Consider the following 18,762-nt stretch of genomic DNA (forward strand, 5'->3'; position numbering starts at 1 on the left):
AATGACTAATAATGGAATCATACTTTATGTTCTGTTTTCTGCCTGGCTTCTTTAGGCCAACATGGTATTTGTGAGATTTTTCCATATTATTCAGAGTACCTGGAGTTCATTCATTCTCACTGCCTTATAGTACCCCACGTTCTGTAAGTTACACCTCAATTAGTTTACTCATTATTTTTTGGATGGCATGTGGGGGTTTCACAGTTTGGGGCTAGGAGCATTCTGGTTAATATGTACACATTTGGTCAGGTATATGCCTAGGAATAGAATTTCCAGGCCATAGCTTAAGCTTAACTTTAGAAGATACAGCCAAACAGTGTTCCAGTCTGGAAATAGCTTGCACACTCATCAACAAAGTACATGTGTTCCAGTTGCTCCACATCTTCTTCAACACTTAACATTGTCAGTCTTTTTCATTTTAGCCATTCCAGTGTGTGTGTTAGAATAGACTTTTGGGCCGGGCGCGGTGGCTCAAGCCTGTAATCCCAGCACTTTGGGAGGCTGAGACGGGCGGATCCCGAGGTCAGGAGATCGAGACCATCCTGGCTAACACGGTGAAACCCCGTCTCTACTTAAAAAAAATACAAAAAACTAGCCGGGCGTGGTGGCGGGCGCCTGTAGTCCCAGCTACTCGGGAGGCTGAGGCAGGAGAATGGTGTAAACCCGGGAGGCGGAGCTTGCAGTGAGCTGAGATCCGGCCACTACGCTCCAGCCTGGGGGACAGAGCGAGACTCCGTCTCAAAAAAAAAAAAAAAAATAGACTTTTGAAATCAATTTATTTAAGTAAGAAAAGCAAGATTTCTTTAATGGACATATAGAATGGTTCTGAATAGTGCATGGACACCCTCCCTTGAATTTGAGAGTTCACAGAGATTCCAAAATCTTATGAAAGGTCTGTGTCCTGGGTGATATTTCTGTTAATCATTGTGCTTCTCTCTCTCTCTCTCACCCTGCCTCTTGCCCTTGCCCTCTCGCTCTCTGCTTCCTGTATCCAGCCTGGGTCTGACCTGGCGGGACATGCAGCATCTGACTGTGCTCACCTCCAAACGGAACCAGCTTCACGACGAAGTTCATCAGTGGCGGCGCAACGGGGTCGGCCTGGAATTTAATCACCTCTTTGGCTACGGGGTCCTTGATGCAGGTGCCATGGTGAAAATGGCTAAAGACTGGAAAACCGTGCCCGAGAGATTCCACTGTGTGGGAGGCTCCGTGCAGGACCCTGAGTAAGTGCGGGTAGTGGTCCATCTGCTGCATGTGGAAAGAGCCCCTGAGATGGCTCCATGGCATTGGCATAATATCACATTCCCTCTTCATGTTTGGGTCAACTGGATTTTTTGTTTGTTTGTTTTTTTGAGACAAAGTCTCACTTTGTCATCCAGGCTGGAGTGCAGTGGCATGATCATAGCTCACTGCAGCCTTGAACTCCTGGTCTCAATAATCCTCCTGCCTCAGACTTCCAAGTAGCTAGGGCCACAGGCGTGCACCACCACACCCGGCTAATTTTTTTTTATTTTTTTGTAGAGACAAAGCTTCACTATGTTGTCCAAGCTGGTCTCAAACTCCTGGGCTCAAGTGACCCTTCTGCCTTGGCCTCCCAAAGTACTGGGATTACAGTGTGAGCCACAGTTCTCAGCCTGGATTTGACTCAGGGACAACCAGCTTCCAAGCAGAGCTGCAGGTTTGCACAAATCCAGGGGGCACCATTTACATAGAACACAGAACCCTTGTTTTTGGTTTTGAGTCTTAAGTGTTTCAGTGGTGTATGCAATTATTTCTAAGGGCACAAATCAACCACTATAAGCATTACCCAGCTCAATAAGGAGAACATGACTAGCATCCCCAAAGGCCTTCCCCCATGACCACTGCCATTATCATCCCCACGCCAGCGTAGCCATATTCTTACTTCTAACTCCATAGCTTATTTGCCTGTTCCATACTTACTAGACTCATACACTATGTCCTATTTTACAAACTAGATTATTTTGTTTGGAGTTATGTTCGTGAGATCCAATCATGTTTAATGTGTACTTATAGCTTTTTATCATTGCTGAAGAGTGTTCCAGTGTATGACTATTACACAATTTTTTTAACATTCTACTTGTGGGACAATCTAAGGACTTGATTTTCCTATGAGTGAGATGGATTCCCACTTGGAGGGATTTGTGTGAGTGGTTCCCCACACAGAAACCACAGCGTTGGTCAACTGCACCCACTTCCCTTCCAACTGCCCCACCTTGGCAAGGGGATTGGTCAGTAAGGATACTTCTTAATTTCTCTTTGTCCTCCTTGATGCACTAGTAAAATGGAGATAGTAATTTGTATTATTATCACTGAGGTATTATTTACATATCATGAAATACACAGAACTTAAGTGTGTCATTTGAGTGTTGATAAATGTATACACCCTGGTAACTACCACTGAATCAAGAGATGAGGCATTCCATCAACCCAGGAAGATTCTTCATGCCCACTTCCAGTTCGTCCACACGCTCCACAGACACCCTTTGTTTTTATTCCTTTCTCTGCAGATGTGTTTCACCAGTTCTCGGACTGGACTGTGTCCAGTTTCTTTTTCTCAGCATGAGGCTTGTGAGATTCATCCAGGTCACTGTGTGTAGTCATAGCTCATTCATTCTCATTCTATCTTGAGAATACACCTCCGTGGCTTACGTCATTTAAATGGTGGTAAAATGCATTCCCTGCCAGGGCCATATTTCTGAGCATCATTGAGCTTGGCCAGAGTCCAACCCCTCTCAGACTTTATCCTTCTAGCCACTCTTCATTGGTGCTAGACTCCCTGCATCTCTTCTACTCAGTTACTCAGACCTGAATTCCGGTCTTGACTTCACCAACTTAGACAATACTTTTGACCTTTCTGACCCTCTACGTTAGCAATTCTCAACCTTTGTGCCCTGTCTCCCTTTGACAGCATGGTGACGTCTATGGGCTCCATCTCAGTCTAATGTTTTGCAAATTCATTAGATAAAATATACGGGATTGCAAAGGAAACCAATTATGTTGAAACCAATTACAAAAATGTTTTAGAAAACAAATTCATGCTGAAATATATGTCCCCTTGTCAGCACATTAAGTAAAAAGCTCTAGTGGCAAGTCTAATGGCCACAACAATTTCAGAGCAGCAGTGATGACTAACTGCTGCTGCAAGATCCATGCAGTTGCTATGGTGGGACATGAAAATCTGCCAGCTCTTTGATGATGAAGTCCGATGCCACTGTGCTTTGTGGCCTGCATTCATAATCAAAAGAGAAGAAAAATTTCTGTTATAAGCTAGTGAAAATTAAGACCTGGGGTTTTTTCCATTGAAATTATTAGACCCCTGAATTCTATCCCAATGGGCCCCAAAATAAGAGATTTTTTTCTCTTTCCTCACAAGTAAAATGGAGCTAATGTCTTTCCTCCTCAGGCTGCTGGGAGACTTTAGTAACACACAAGTCTACAGCAGGCATACAGTAGGCACTTAATAAATGTAACGTTCCCTCTCCTTCTCATCCATGACTAGATGTGAACACTCCTAGCTCACATCTGTAGAATAAAAAATGACAGCAATCTCCTAGAATTTTTGGTGAAATAATTGTCTGATTTTTATGCAAATTCCAAATCGTGTATCCTCTCAGCCTAAAATATCCTCCAGTGGACAAGCATGTGCCCTGGGGATGCCCATCCTCCCATGGGCCAGCGTCCTGCCATAGACGGGCAGCCCACTATAGGTCAGCATCCTCCCATGGGCCAGCGTCCTCCCATGGACAAGTATCTTCCCATGAGTGAGCATCCTCATTGTTTACTCACTGAGCCCCTAGAAAGTGCACCAAGTGGATTACTGCCAAGCTGAGTACTTTTTTCCTTGAAACAGTCCATGATTTTAGAAGGCCTCACTTTAATCAGCACCACATGGAAAAAATAAAGCTTCAGCCCAAGCCCTATATAATCTAAAAACACAGAGCTGCCCAAGTCCCAAGTGATGTTATAAATGTCCTATAATAAAAATAGCTACTCTGCACAGTTCCTCACCATTTTCCAAAGCTGCTGTGTCCACCCATCATTTCTATTCACTCCCGCATCCCTCCTCTCGGTAAGACAGGTTTCTCTGAGCTCTAAACAAGTTGGTTGACACGGTCGAGGCCACAGAGGCTGTAAGTGTAAGTGAAGACTGGAAGTCGCTTTTATGGAGTGCCGACTGCATGCTATGTGCTTTCATACACATAAGCTTCACAGCCACCCTATTGTTGAGGGTGTGCCTTATACTCACACAGTCGAGGTGGGCGTGGGGGTGAATATTTTGCAGCCTTAACAACAAACTGGTCCCATGCTGTGTGTCAGGGAGAAGCACCGACTAGATGTGGTATATGCTAGGTCCATTTACATTATTGCATTTAATCCTTGTAAGCCCAGGAGGTGTGTCCTATCATTATTACTTTTTATACACAAGGAAGCTGAGATCCAGAAAGGAATAAAAAATAAAAAATGTGCTCAGAGTCACAAAGGGCAGAGCAGGACTTGAAGTGAAGCCCATCTAAATCCAAACCCCAGGCTCTTTTCACTACCTAACCTTGACCTTAATCAGCAACTGTGCACACAGGTCCTACGTCAGGCCGTATGTGAGAGCAGCCCTGCTGTGAGCTCACAGTGCCATTACTGATGAGAGGAGGCTGGGAAAGGTCAAGGGCATGCCAAATGTCATCCAGCTACTAAGCAGCCAAATTGGGATCTGAGCCCAGTCACTTTGACCCCTCACGGTGGGCTCTCAGGTATCTCAGTGACTCCCCCTGGAGAAGGTGAGGCTTGGGTAGGGGAGGGAGTTCCAGTAAACATTCCCCTGGGGATTCTGAAACACCCACCTAGTGGGTGCTCCCATCTCCCAAACCCCATCACTGGCATTCCAGAGGCCCTGTCACTGGTCTACAGTGCCAAGGTCTACAATGTCTTTTGGGAATGAACAAAGATGAGACTGGAAACCACTGTCCAAATGAGGGATTTAAGGCTAAACCCTACTCATCATAACTAACTTTACCCAAAGTCAGCATGAAATGGGCATTGACAACTATTTCCCTTGTTAGAGCTCAGAATCATTTGTTGAGAAGTTTGGAAGCGCAGCGACTTTCTACAGAGGTGAAAATGTTCTGCACTGTCCAGTACAATAGCTTGTGGCTATTGAGTGCTAGAAAGGGGGTGACTGTGATTAAGAAACTAAAGTTTTCATCCCATTTCATTCTAATTAATTTAAATTTAAATAGCAACATGTGGCTAGTGGCTACCATCTTGGACAGCTAGGTCTTTTTTTTTTTCTTTGAGACGGAGTTTCACTCTGTCGCCCAGGCTGGAGTACAGTGGCACGATCTCAGCTCACTGCAACCTCCGCCCCTCCAGGTTTTTAAGCAATTCTCTGCCTCAGCCTCTGGAGTAGCTGGGATTACAGGTGCATGCCACCACACGCAGCTAATTTTTTTGTATTTTTAGTAGAGACGGGGTTTCACCATCTTGGCCAGGCTGGTCTTGAACTCCTGACCTCGTGATCCACCCACCTTGGCCTCCCAAAGTGCTGAGATTACAGGCATGAGCTACCGCACCCGGCTACGGGCAGCCAGGTCTAAGGCACGTCTGGTAGTTACATCTTAGCAGGAGGGATGCTGAATTGTGCAAACTGAATGGGAAGTGGAGATTTAATAACATAAACTCTATGAAGGGGTGTCAAGAAGATGAGACTACAAGAAAGGCTGGCTGGTCCATTTTATAGCCTCATGCCTTCCCCCAGCATGACATCCAATTGCAGCATCCCAGAAGCCTAAAGGCAGCCTTGGGAGGGTGATAGTAAGAACTACTGCTAAGAACTTCTCTCGGACAGTCACTGCTAGCCCTTTACTTCCACTATCTCATTTAATCCCAGGAGGTTGGCATTCCTAGTCTTAATTTAGGTGAGAAAACAGGATCAGACAAATAAAGCAAATGGCCTTTACTCCTATGTCCTTATCCATTCCACAAGGCCCTGGGGCCTGGAACCTCCTTCCCTTATTGCAAAAGGAAAAAGACTTACGATGTCTGTGCCTTTACAGACACTCTGCAAGCAGCGGGTGGGGGCTGGAATGTCCCCCACAGGCAGCGCAACTGGCACAATATCTACATTTAGTTGCATATAAGCAATATTTACAATTAACAAAAAGTTGGCGCCATTGCAATATTTAGGGGAAGAGTTAACTTGGAATATACTGAGGCCCTCTTAGTCAAGGTACATGTCGATACCAGGCTTTATTTTCTGAGATTGCACTGGACAAGCAAGATAGACCTCTAATGATCGTCAAGCACCATGTGATTATGAGAGAGGGCAGGAGGGGAGCACTGTGGGAGAGGAGAGAGAGGAATGAGGATGTATACTGAGATGAACGGCATTTGTCTCCCAGTTTCTGAATATGCTTAGCATTCCATCATAATCTGCATACATGTGGAATTTAAGGCCAGAGGGAACACTGGAAATAATGTTGGCCGAGTCCCTCTAAGGAATCTGAGGTCCGGAGATGTGATCATCCCAACATCTCACAACTAGCCAGGAACTTTATGCAAGATCAATGCAGTGTTTTCAATGAAGAGAAACGGGAGAGCTATTTCAGCACTAACTCAGCTGGGCCCTCCCAAAAGACTGGGCCCTTGTCTGTCGTATTCACTGGTGTACCCCTAGTGCCTAGAATGGTGCCGGGCATTTAGTAGACAGGTGATAAATATTTTTTAAATGAATGAGGGAATGAAAATATTCAGCCAGCATCAGCTGGACACAAGGGAAATGTCTGACTGGTGGCAATAGGACGGGTGGGCCAGCCAGGCAAACGTGGCAAGGAGGCTCTGCCTTGGTCGGAAGGGCTCTGCCTCCTCTCAGTGCCCTCTGGTCACTCATCCACCCCCACACTGGAACTTGTTCTCAGATGCAGATGAGTTAGGTCTAGGGCAAATATACTTGTTGAAGAACACAGAGGCTACACAGGGAGATTTGGAGGGCAGCCCCGGGGCTGGCTGTGCCGCTTGGCAGAGGAGGCCCTTATGACCACGAAGCACACTCGTGGGGTGGTAGGATCGAGGAATCAACAGCCGTGGCAATCGCCACTCTCCATAATGTGCAGGGCTGCACAGAAACAGCTTCCAAGGTGGAGTGAGTGGTGATTGTCAGGTTTGTGGGTTTCCTCGGCATTAATCTTCCCGGAGAGGGAGTCAATTTGAAAAGCAATTTTCTAAAGAGGCTTTATCAAGAGAGTCAGTGAAGGATGCTCAGCTACAATCAAAGGGGAAAATACACCTGGCTGTGACCAGCTGCACCAGCTGTGTGTGCAATGAGCGGAGCCAGCCCAGGCCGGCCCCATCAGCCAGCCCGGAGTGACCTGTCCAGCACAGTCTGCCCCCAGCCCTTCTGGGCACCCTGAGGGGACTATTCACTGACCTCCTTTAAGGCTGTGCCAAAATATGTGATCCGGCTCTGAAGTTTAAGTGAATTTTGAAATAAATGTTAAAACCTGGTATCAATGCCGGAAGCAGCATGGGAGGGAGAGGTCAGTGTGTGCTCAGCCCTGTGCCACCTGGGGGACCGTGGACCAGCACTCCCGAGCTGCAGAGTCTTCCTGCACGAGCTCATGCCCACCTGACTCTGCTACAGGGAGAGGAGAAAACCTCACCATGGCTACCTGCTGAGTGTCCTCATGTGACTGCCACAAAAGCAGGCATTTTAGGCACTTGAGAAAGAGTCATTGTTACTATTGTGATTATTCTATCAAAACAATCACAGCTTTATAACTTCTTTTCTTTCTTTCTTTTTTTTTTTTTTTTTTTTTTTTTGAGATAGAGTCTTACTCTGCCACCCAGGCTGGAGTGCAGTGGCACAATCTTGGCTCACTGCAACCTCCACCGCCTAGGTTGAAGCTATTCTCCTGCCTCAGCCTCCCGAGTAGCTGGGACTACAGGCGTCTGCTACCACACCCGGCTAATTTTTGTATTTTTAGTAGAGCCGGGTTTCACCATGTTGACCAGGCTGGTGTCGAACTCCTGACCTCAGGTGATCTGCCTGCCTTGGCCTCCCAAAGTGTTGCGATTACAGGCATGAGCCACCACACCAGGCCACAGCTTCATAACTTTATCATGTAGTTGAAGATTCATAACACAAGAAGCATTCCCCAGGGCCTCCTGGGAAGCAACACCTATTTCTTGACACAAGGCAGTTTAAACACTTACTCGCAACGATGTGCAATAAAATAAAGATACAAGCCACCCCACACCCCTACGTTTGTCTTTTATAGGACTTGAACACTAGGCTTTTGCGTATTATCTCTAATAGGTCAAAGAAGAACTCTTTTTTTTTTTTTTTTTTTTTTTTGGAGATCAAGTCTTGCTGTGTCACCCAGGCTGGAGTGTAGTGGCGTGATTTCAGCTCACTGCAATCTCCACCTCCCACGTTCAAGCAATTCTCCTGCCTCAGCCTCCTGAGTAGCTGGGATTACAGGTACACACCACCATGCCTGGCTAATTTTTGTATTTTTAGTAGAGACGGGGTTTCTGCATGTTGGTCAGGCTGGTCTTGAACTCCTGACCTTGTGATCCGCCCGCCTTGGCCTTCCAAAGTGCTGGGATTACAGGCGTGAGCCACCGCTCCCGACCTAAGAACTCTTAAACCTCCAGAAAGCATGCTTCATTTTCTGCAGCAAATGAGCTCCAGATCATGACCTGGAAACTAACACCCTATGACTATTTAAAATATTTCTGCAGAGCCTCTTTTTGTTCCACCACCAACCTCCTCCTATTTAACCTTCTTATAAATTGACACTTAGTTCCTGAGCATGTATCTCCTTTTTGCTTTAAAATAAGAATGTTGTATTCCTTTTCTTATAAAAGCAATACGTGGTCACTGTAAGAAAATCAGAAAATACAAGTGAGCAAAAAAATAGAGAGAAACAAGAAACATCTGGAAAATACTGTTCTTAGGCTCCCCCAATGCCATGATGCCAGGCAAAAACCTTACCTGTGAGGGGAGAATGGTGTTCTTTCTCTACCAAGTTCGCTGCCTCTGGAATTCACAGCATGGTTTTAATTTAATTTCATAGTAACTTAACATTCTCAGAAGAGTCCAGCCCCATGTCTCCTCTCTCAGGGGACCCAGCTCTTGTGCAGGAAGCAGTTCACATGGCAGGGCAGGATTGGGCGGTTTTTCTAGCTGGCCGTCTATCCATGGTGGTTAAAAAAAAAGCCAGACTCCCGGCCAACGTGAAAAGAGTTGTTTTAGTGCTGGGATGATCTCTTTTGATGGAAGGAGAGAAACATAGATTGGACCAAACCTGAGATGACCTTCAAGCACACCATGGCTAAGGGGGCTTCGGTAGATGGTGACAGTGCCTGGTTCAGATCCTCTTTCCCTGGGCTGTGCACCACCTAGGGACTCCGAGCTGACTCCAGCTGCTGCGGGCATTGGCTGCTAACTGTGGTCCTCTGCCTGTATCTCTGAAGAATCACCCTCAGGGGCTATGGAAACCTGGCTGAAATAAGAATACACAAAACCAATGCTCTTGCCCCCAAGCAGGACAACTGTGTGGTGATGCTGATGCTCCAAAGCCAGCATGGCCTCTGACCGCCAGGCACACCCCAGTGCCCAAGGCTTCTAGGAAAATGTGTGATTCTTAACACAAGTTTGTGTGTTTGTCCCTACTCCCACCTGTCTTTCAGCTTTCCAAGGTGCATGGAATATTTCTTTCAGTCTCCCTCCATCTCTCCCTTGCACGCTGTCTCACAAATGCACAACACTCACTCTAAAGTAAGACTTTTAGCCTGGGCAGTCGGTGGCCTGTGTTCTAGTTTCCCCTTCTCAGCCTCGCTGTCATTTTCCCTCCCTTGGTCTTAGTCACTAAGGCCTTCCCGAGACCGTGGGGCTCCTGGGAGAAACAGATACGACAGCTGCCATGGAAGATTCACACAGACAGGAACACACCAGCCTTTGTTGTCCTGCCGATGAGGCTCCTTCTTGGGACTCAAATTCCAGGCTCCTCTACCATGCCCTTAATGTCAAAGTGGTCCCCAGCCTAGATCTATCTTTACAATAACTTCTTAAGGGCTTTTTAAAGAAAGCAAAAGAAGTGAGAGTGACTGAGCCCACAAGATGGAATGAGGCCCATATTCTGTATCACCAGCGATGACATGAATATAGTCAATAGGCCTCAGACACTGTGCAGAGGGATGGGGTAATCAGTTTCCAATTGCTCTTCTCTAGAGACAAATAACACCTGTTTTAGGTTGGGTTGCCTGGAAGCAGAACCTGTGAGCCAGGCAAAAACTGAATGCCCTTGAAACAGAAGCCCAAGAGACTCTGCCCCTTGTTGTTGTTCTTATCAGATTCAAATTCAACATACATAAACAATTTAGACCCACACTATCCAGTACAGAAGCAACCAGCCACACGTGGTTATATAATGACATATTAGATTAATTAAAATTGAATAAAATAAATTGAACATTCATTTCTTCATTCACATGATCTATGTTTCAATTGCTCACTAGCCACATGTAGCCAGTGGCTACCATACTAGAGATTATATATATAGAACATTTCCATCATTGTGGCTAGTGGTGGTCTAGACATTTGTAAATATACTACATATATAAGTATATATGTATAGACGCATTCTATATATGTACATATATAATGTATATGTATGATAATTTATCTTGCCAGCAACTGTTCAGGGCAGGAATTAATAGCTCAGATCATGCAAACACTTGTTCACAACTGGACTCATAGTCTGAGACTCTTCGCGCTACCCTATACAGCTGTCCACTGCTGGGCTGGAGTCCAAACAATCTTTAGTCATTTATCACCTCACCTGTTCTGTTTCTGATCTTGTTCTGAATAAATAGCACCATCTTTGAGAAATCCAGGTTATGGCCCTCATTACCCCGACCTCCAAAGTTGGCTTAATGCCTGCTTTCCACCAAATGGATGGATTTCCCCAGATCCTGGGGACAGAAAGACCACCCCCACTGTCACTGGATCCCCATAGCTGATGGACACTCCATACATCACTCAGCATCAGCATCCAGGGGTGGGAGAGGAGAACACAGCAGTGCTCCATGAAACCGTTTAAGTATATACTTGTAAAGTTCCTCCGGAGAGTATTAATGAACTGCACTGTATGTTTCAGCAAGCCCTCCCAGGCTCATGGCCTTGGTTCCTAGGGCAACACAGAACCAAGGCTTGACTCCGAGCTGGGCATGTAACCACTGCCTTTTTGTAAATGTGCTTTACAAGATGTGTGTTTAAAAATATCCACCATCTTTTTTTTTTTTTTTTTTTTTGAGACGGAGTCTTGCTCTGTCACCCAAGCTGGAGTGCAGTGGCGCGATCCTGGCTCACTGCAAGCTCCACCTCCTGGGTTCACGCCATTCTCCTGCCCCAGCCTCCCGAGTAGCTGGGACTACAGGCGCCCGCCACTGCGCCCGGCTCATTTTTTTTGTATTTTTAGTAGAGACGGGGTTTCACCGTGGTCTCGATCTCCTGACCTTGTGATCCGCCCGCCTCGGCCTCCCAAAGTGCTGGGATTACAGGCGTGAGCCACCGCGCCCGGCCAAATATCCACCATCTTATACTCCAAAATAAAAGCCATGTTGAGGAAGGATATTTGCAAAGGCAGTAGGCCAGTACCATGTGCCAAGCATTGTGCCTGGTATTTTATTTATTTATTTATTTATTTTTCAGCACAGGAAGATAATATTTATTATATTTTAGCTAGAAACAGAGCAGATAGCAAGTTCACGAGGTATGAATTTTTTTTTCTTAAATCAGGCTTAAACAACAATAATAAAAAACAAATCTGCATATATATGTTGGTCACTATTATAATCCTCAAGGGCACAAAAGCCAGCAGCATAAAGAAACATGAATAATGACTGAGAAGTTCTGATGTGCCAAAAACAAAGATCACTGCATTAAACTCCTTTATTTTGCTAATATTATTATTAAACATTTAATAATTATTAATTATTATTTGGCAAAATATCAAACATGCACATAGTATTCCTATAAGAATATTGCCTTAATATCATCAATATTAATACTAAGTTTATTCCTCTCCAAAATTCAATGAGTTGTGGTTCCACTTTCTATACTTACTAGTGTTAGTGGTAATATGAAAAACTGATTTTGTTTGCAGGGTTAAGTAGCAGATTGACTTCGCATTTGGTGGCCAGCTGTGCACCCTAATTTTTCATCTATTTTCTTAATAAATTTAATTACATTTCATAAACCCTGAGATAACCTGCTAATGATTATGTACTTTTAATCTATACTTTATTCCACTCAATTTGAACCCCACATGATAAGTCTTCAAAATTATTTACAGATGGTTGTAATTGAATCAATGACAAAATTTACTACTTGTATAGATAAGACTGATAACAAGGCCTTTAACTAAGAGTTGCATATTTTATATACACTTTTAACTTGCTAGGAGCAACTCTTAAAATTACATCTATCATTCTGTCAGAAAGCAATAAGTGCTTTTCATTTTGCTTACTTCTATACGTGTAACCAGATTCACCTTTTTCCTCCCTTGTAAAACAACTATTTTTTTTCCTTCCCGAAGTATTAATACTTGTCTTCCAACTGAACAATTGCTAAACAGAACTTAGCATTTGCACAGCACATTGATAACTATAGTGCTTAGCACAGACATATGCCCACAATAGGTATCTGATAAATGTTTGTTCCACATGGCATGAATTGTAAGGCAGCTGTTTGAGTCACATACTGTTCATCATATACTACAACTAATTTTATTTAACTAGGAAATTCAGTTTACCAGATTTAATTATTCACCCTCAAGTGTAAATCCAAAAATTTGAAATTAAAAAAAATCAATTTACTAATCCTCAGAAAAAGTAAACAAGTTAATCATAGCTGTTACTATACTGTTAATTGATAGAGATTTTTTTAAAATTACTTTCCACTAAATATTATGTACAATTAAGTGAGGGGAAGAAAGTTTAAAAAAATGAAAAGATGTTAGCTAATTCTCATCATTTTCTCCACATTTATCCTTGCAGCTTATTTATTCTTATATTTATTCCTGTTAACTTCTCTAGCTGAAAGAGAATTTTATTATCTGAATGGAGTTCTCTATACTTTATATCCCCATCACAAAATACTAGTGAAAAGCTGGTGTAAATGTAAGATTGTATTTTCACGTCATGCCATATTTCTGCATTTATTTTTTGCTAGCATTAAATTTTTCCTACTTAAATGATGCTGCATAAAATACGAGACAATCTGCCAATTACTATGATATTGCTTGCTTATAATATTCAGTTTTCGTTGATAGCTTTAAAGTATATTACACACTTGTCATTTAGCACACTAATAAATAACTATTTTTGAAAGGATACACTGACAAATTCTTAAGTTAATGGATTTAGCCCAACATTTTTAGTCAGTTAAAAAACAATAGCAATGGCAAAAACATTGACAATACAGTTCACGGTCCAGTTCTCCCATCTTACGGTACAGGTTCCATCAGATGTGGTATCCCAAAAACAGGAGCTGGCTGTGAAAGCCGTATGCGCTCTTCCGGACCACTGCACAGTTCACAGTATATTTATAAGCTTTTCCCAACTTAACCAGATGTGTTAAGGATTATTCCACTATGCCTGCGGTTGGTCCATGGGCTGACGTTGTTGTAATTATAATCTTCACCACCTAAAACCCCATCTGCACACTCTGACAATATTGTGAGCTTCCTCAGCATTGAGGCCAACCTCGCAGTGGCGTTGGTACTCCTCCATGGTAGCGCCGGCTCTCCCTAGGGGCAGAGCGACGCCTGTGCCTGGTATTTTATACATGGTCTTGTTTAACCACACAAGAACCACCCCCAATGACAGTGAAACTTCAAATACTTAAATAACCGGCCCAAGCTCTCATGAGCAGTAAACATAGAAGCAGAATTCTAATCCAAATGGGTTTATTCCCAAAGTCTGGAGTCTTTCTATTACACCACGTAATCCTCAAATGCAGTTTCTTTTTTTCCTTCTTTCTAATGCAAGAATCTTTGAGCTTCTCACACTCCAAGAAGGCCATCTCCAGAAAGGAGATTGCCTGTAAGGACAGCCTAGAGAATATTGAGGCTTAACCTCGCTCCAACTCTCGCCAAAGAGACCCCCAAAGTCTCCTGATTGCTCATTTGACTGCCTTTCACTGGAATTAATTTACCCATTTTCAGCTTTTCTTAATGGTAGTAATAGCAGTCATACTAGCAATAGCTTCTATTTATCGAAGTACTTAGCACTTTGAAAGAAAAGCATTATGAGTTCCTGCCTCAGTCTGGGTTGTCCCAAAAGTCCAACCTGAGACAAGACTTGGGTGCTCACAGCTTTTTGAGAAAAGATCCCAGGTAACACAAGTGAGGAAGTGGGGATGTAAAATAAGGGAGGGGAGAAAAGCCAATAAAGAGTGCATGAATGATCGAGTTGCCACCGGGGGCAGCTGAGCTCAGTCCCACTAGGCACACTGAGTTGTCACGCTGAGGAACAGAGAAGCCAGGGTAAAAACCTGTCTGTCAGTCATTGCGAGACAGTTACTCCTCAAAGGTTAAATCCCTGCCAGCTTTGGGCCGCCCTGCAAACTGGCTGCACAGGCTTCCACGGAGGTGGGAGGAAGCCCGGAAACACCGGGAGATTCTCGTGCCTGGGGTGGGAAGCAGTGGAGGTGCAAGGGAGCTTCAGCTGCGGGCAAACTCAGAAGGGCCTTAGGAGACTCAGGAGGGGCATCACAGCATCTGCCACTTTCTCCTTCCACACGGAAGGTTCCAAGCGTAAGTAACTTGCTCACAGCTGGGTGTGTTGGCTCACACCTGTAATCCCAGCACTTTGGGAGGCCAAGGCAGCTGGATCACTTGAGGCCAGGAGTTCAAGACCAGCCTGGCCAACATGGTGAAACTCCATCTCTACTAAAAATACCAAAAAATTAGCCAGGCTTGGTGGCACATGCCTGTAACCCTGGCTACTGGGGAGGCTGAGGCATGAGAATCACTTGAACCCAGGAGCTGGAGGTTGCAGTGAGCTGAGATCACACCACTGTACTCCAGCCTGGGCAACAGAGTGAGACCCTGTCTCGAAAGAAAAAAAAAAAAGATATAAGTAACTTACTCAGGCTCGCACAGCCAGTGTGGGAACTAAACCCAGGTCTGTCTGATCAACCCCAAAGCCCTTGCCGTTTCTGCTACCTGAAGCTGCCCTCAAAATCCCTTGTAAGGTGCACCCACCACTGTTTATCCTATCTCCTCTTCACTCTGTCCTCAGGAAAATACCATCCACTGGCAAGTTGGTGCTGACACTCACAACCGATGCCTGTGAGGGGAAGGAAAATTTTGTCCGCTATCTGGAGCATGTCCAGGCTGTCATCACGGTCAACGCGACCAGGAGAGGAGACCTGAACATCAACATGACTTCCCCTATGGGCACCAAGTCCATTTTGCTGAGCCGGCGTCCGAGGGATGACGACTCCAAGGTGGGCTTTGACAAGTGGCCTTTCATGACCACCCACACGTGGGGGGAAGACGCCCGAGGCACCTGGACCCTGGAGCTGGGGTTTGTCGGCAGTGCCCCGCAGAAGGGGGTGCTGAAGGAGTGGACCCTGATGCTGCATGGCACTCAGAGCGCCCCGTACATCGACCAGGTGGTGCGGGATTACCAGTCCAAGCTGGCCATGTCCAAGAAAGAGGAGCTGGAGGAAGAGCTGGACGAAGCCGTGGAGAGAAGCCTGAAAAGCATCCTTAGCAAGAACTAGCGCTGCACATCCGCCTTCCCCGCCGCCCTCCCTCCCTGGCTCCGCCTCTGTCCTCGCTCCACGTTTCAGGCAGGCACCTAGCAATTCCATCACCCATACAGGGAATTCCATCTTCTTAATCCGAAGCTTCGCTCACTGTCAATGATTATTTTCATTACAATGGAAACAATCTTTTTTACTCTATGCCCCAAATATAGCGTTCCCAACAACATCCATGTCCTATGTGTGACTCTAAATTCTTTATTTCTGTCATTTAGATGGGTGATATCCTGAAAAAAAAAAAAAAATGGGACAGCTTTCCCCTCAATTTTTTTTTTATTTCTGAGAAGAGAAAAGAACCCATTTTAAAAGCCACATACAGTGACTCCAAGAACGATTGTCCGTGGTCTCAAATGAGGGGCTGTTATGTAACAAGAAAATCAAAGCTGAGGCCAGGGGGTAAGCGCACATCTCTGAAAGCACAGGAGACACGGTGCTGTAAATCCTTTGGGGAGCGATGTTTTGAATTTAGTGAGATTTGCCAAGGGTGTAGATTAAGGTGGGGTGATTCAAAAGATGCCATTCATAGAGAGCCCTAGTTACCATGGGGAAAGAGATCCAGGAAGCATGAGGGCTGGATATTTTACTACCAACGCCAAGATAATTCACTCTACTCAGCCAGCATGGCGAATATAAAACGTAGGGAGCGTGGCTGTGCGCTCACCAGCTGCTGCTCTGAGTTATGTTAAAATCCGCTAGAGCAGCCCAAATTTTTCTCAGTTTGTATAGAGTTCATCCCAGCCCCAATTTTCTGGGGCTCCTCACATCCAAAAGAGAAGAAAAATTAAGACAAGCCTGGCAACACATCTGGTGAAGAGTAGTTTACTAGCTTTTCAAACAAGAATGTCCCATTTCCTAAGTCACTTCCAGGTTTCTTAATCTGATCTGAGTGACAGGCGAGAGGAGTATTTTTTTTTTTTTTTACAGCTTTATATACATAGACATGGGCTTTGATTTCCAAATAATATAATGGAAGAGAAATCTCATACTCCCCCACAGTTTGATGTCATTAATGTGTTGGGAAAAAGGCCTCTGTCCTGGAAGAGTCATGGGAGGTTAAAGGGGCACGTTTGAAGATGCGAGCGCTATCTTCACATAGTTTTCCGGTTGTATGGAGCCTCTTCTGCCAAGAGAGGACCATGCAATTCATCCCAGAGGAACCTGAGGCCTGAAGGAGGCGAGAGAAGACCTCTGTTAGGAAAGCACACAGTTACCTTCTCGGCAACTAAGCAATCCATGAGACCATTTAACACGCAACCCAAAGGTTACGGTCAATCCCAAAAGTCACCACTTTATTCCCAACTAGACATTATTAGACTAGACCTCAGGTCACTTTGTTTACCTACTCAGAGATTGGCTTCTCATCCCCAGTCCCAGTGCACACCCATTTCCAAGAAATGCTTTGTCTCCAGCCTCTCCAGGTACCATCTCCCTTCCTGTGGGAGCACAGAGCTTAGCCTGGAGCACCTCTCCTTCAAGCCAGCAACACAGAGCACTAGGTTCAATTCCCTGAAGGTGGCCACTTTAAGAGAGAAACCTGAAAACCCCATTTGCTTTCTTTTCTCCCATATTGGCATGGATTTCTGTCTTCTCTAACACCTTGTGACCTTCTCTATATCATGCTTTAAAGTGTAATAATATGATTTTTTAAAAGAAATTTATTACTTGTTGCAAAGGTCTTTTTAAACCAGTTTAGATTTCAAGAAAAAATAAATGGAAATCATTGGAAATTCATTTCACATTAATGGTCTGAAAATAAACCAAAGGACATTATGTGTGCATGTGTGTATAAGTGCACACAGAAATATATATACATATGTAGACTATATACATGTGTGTATATATGTGTATATATACATACACTTGTATAAATGTATATACACATATACCTATAATGTGTGTATGTGTATTTATTGAAGAAACAGATACCATATTCATCTCTAAAATAATATTCAGAGAATATCAAGATGATTCTGGCTGAAGAAAAAGGCCAGTGGAAATTCAGGTGAAAATATTCATCGATTCCCATTGCATCACCTCTGTAATTTTGCAGCTCTCTGTATAAACATTAAATGTCTTATATAGCAGCAAAAATATAAAATAGTTGTCCATATTTTCACAGGTGTGGTGTAATTTATAAAATTAGAAAGCAACATATCAGCTTCTTAAGAGAAATGGCAAGTTTTGATATGAGTATACAATATATAAAAATATATATAGTGCTATATATAAATATTTGGTCTCTATTTCATTTTTTGCATCAGTATTAACACTAAAATATGTCTCACTAGTGATGTTTTTATGATATCCCTGATCCTAACTCAAGAGACAGTTATTTATAGTCATTTATTTTAAAAAATGAAAATAAGTGAATAATGATTAATTAGGTTAACATTGTTGCTCCCTGTGACAAAATTTTATAAGTAAATTTCAAAAGACGTTGTAAATTAGGAGGCTCAACAATAAAACATTACCTTCCAGAAATTATGTCAGATGTGCTATATCGTACATGAAAATACTTTCATCCATTCTAGGGACAGATAATTTAAAAATTGCCAAAGAGAGATCTAAAGAGCCTGCTTTAATAAGTATGCATAAAAGACATAATTAGCATATAAATCATACACAAATTATGATGTACAGCAGTATTTTTCAAACTCTAGTTACATCCATTAGTGGGTTGTAAAATCAATTTAGGAAGTCAGTTTTTAATAAAATAGAATAACTTAGAATACAGTAGGAGAGAAGAAAATCATAGGATAGGATAGAATAGAATAGAATAGAATAGAATAGAATAGAATAGAATAGAATAATCATGCATAATAAGGATAAGTATTGTTTCCTGAAATATTTGTTTCAGATTTGTGTGTGCACACGTGTGTATGTCTGAGTGTGTGTACTGGATCACAGTGTAA

The 18,762-nt window shown here is 43.7% G+C and overlaps 2 protein-coding genes and 1 pseudogene across 12 annotated transcripts in view; 2 read left to right on the forward strand and 1 right to left on the reverse strand.

The window, feature by feature from the left end:
* Positions 1–17,943, forward strand: part of PCSK2 (proprotein convertase subtilisin/kexin type 2) — a 254,163-nt gene extending 236,220 nt beyond the window's left edge. For both annotated transcript variants that reach the window (XM_050745361.1, XM_050745362.1), the window contains 2 exons: positions 996–1,223; positions 15,322–17,943. In XM_050745361.1, the coding sequence (XP_050601318.1) occupies positions 996–1,223; positions 15,322–15,808 (715 nt within the window). In that variant the 3' untranslated portion in view covers positions 15,809–17,943. The remainder of the gene's footprint in view (positions 1–995; positions 1,224–15,321) is intronic.
* Positions 1–18,762, forward strand: part of DSTN (destrin, actin depolymerizing factor) — a 1,228,633-nt gene that overhangs the window by 1,086,996 nt on the left and 122,875 nt on the right. The gene's annotated exons all lie outside the window — the stretch shown is intronic.
* Positions 13,375–13,809, reverse strand: LOC126929199 (dynein light chain Tctex-type 3-like; annotated as a pseudogene).

This window comes from Macaca thibetana, chromosome 10 (genome assembly GCF_024542745.1).
Source record: "Macaca thibetana thibetana isolate TM-01 chromosome 10, ASM2454274v1, whole genome shotgun sequence".
Lineage (NCBI taxonomy): Eukaryota > Metazoa > Chordata > Mammalia > Primates > Cercopithecidae > Macaca > Macaca thibetana.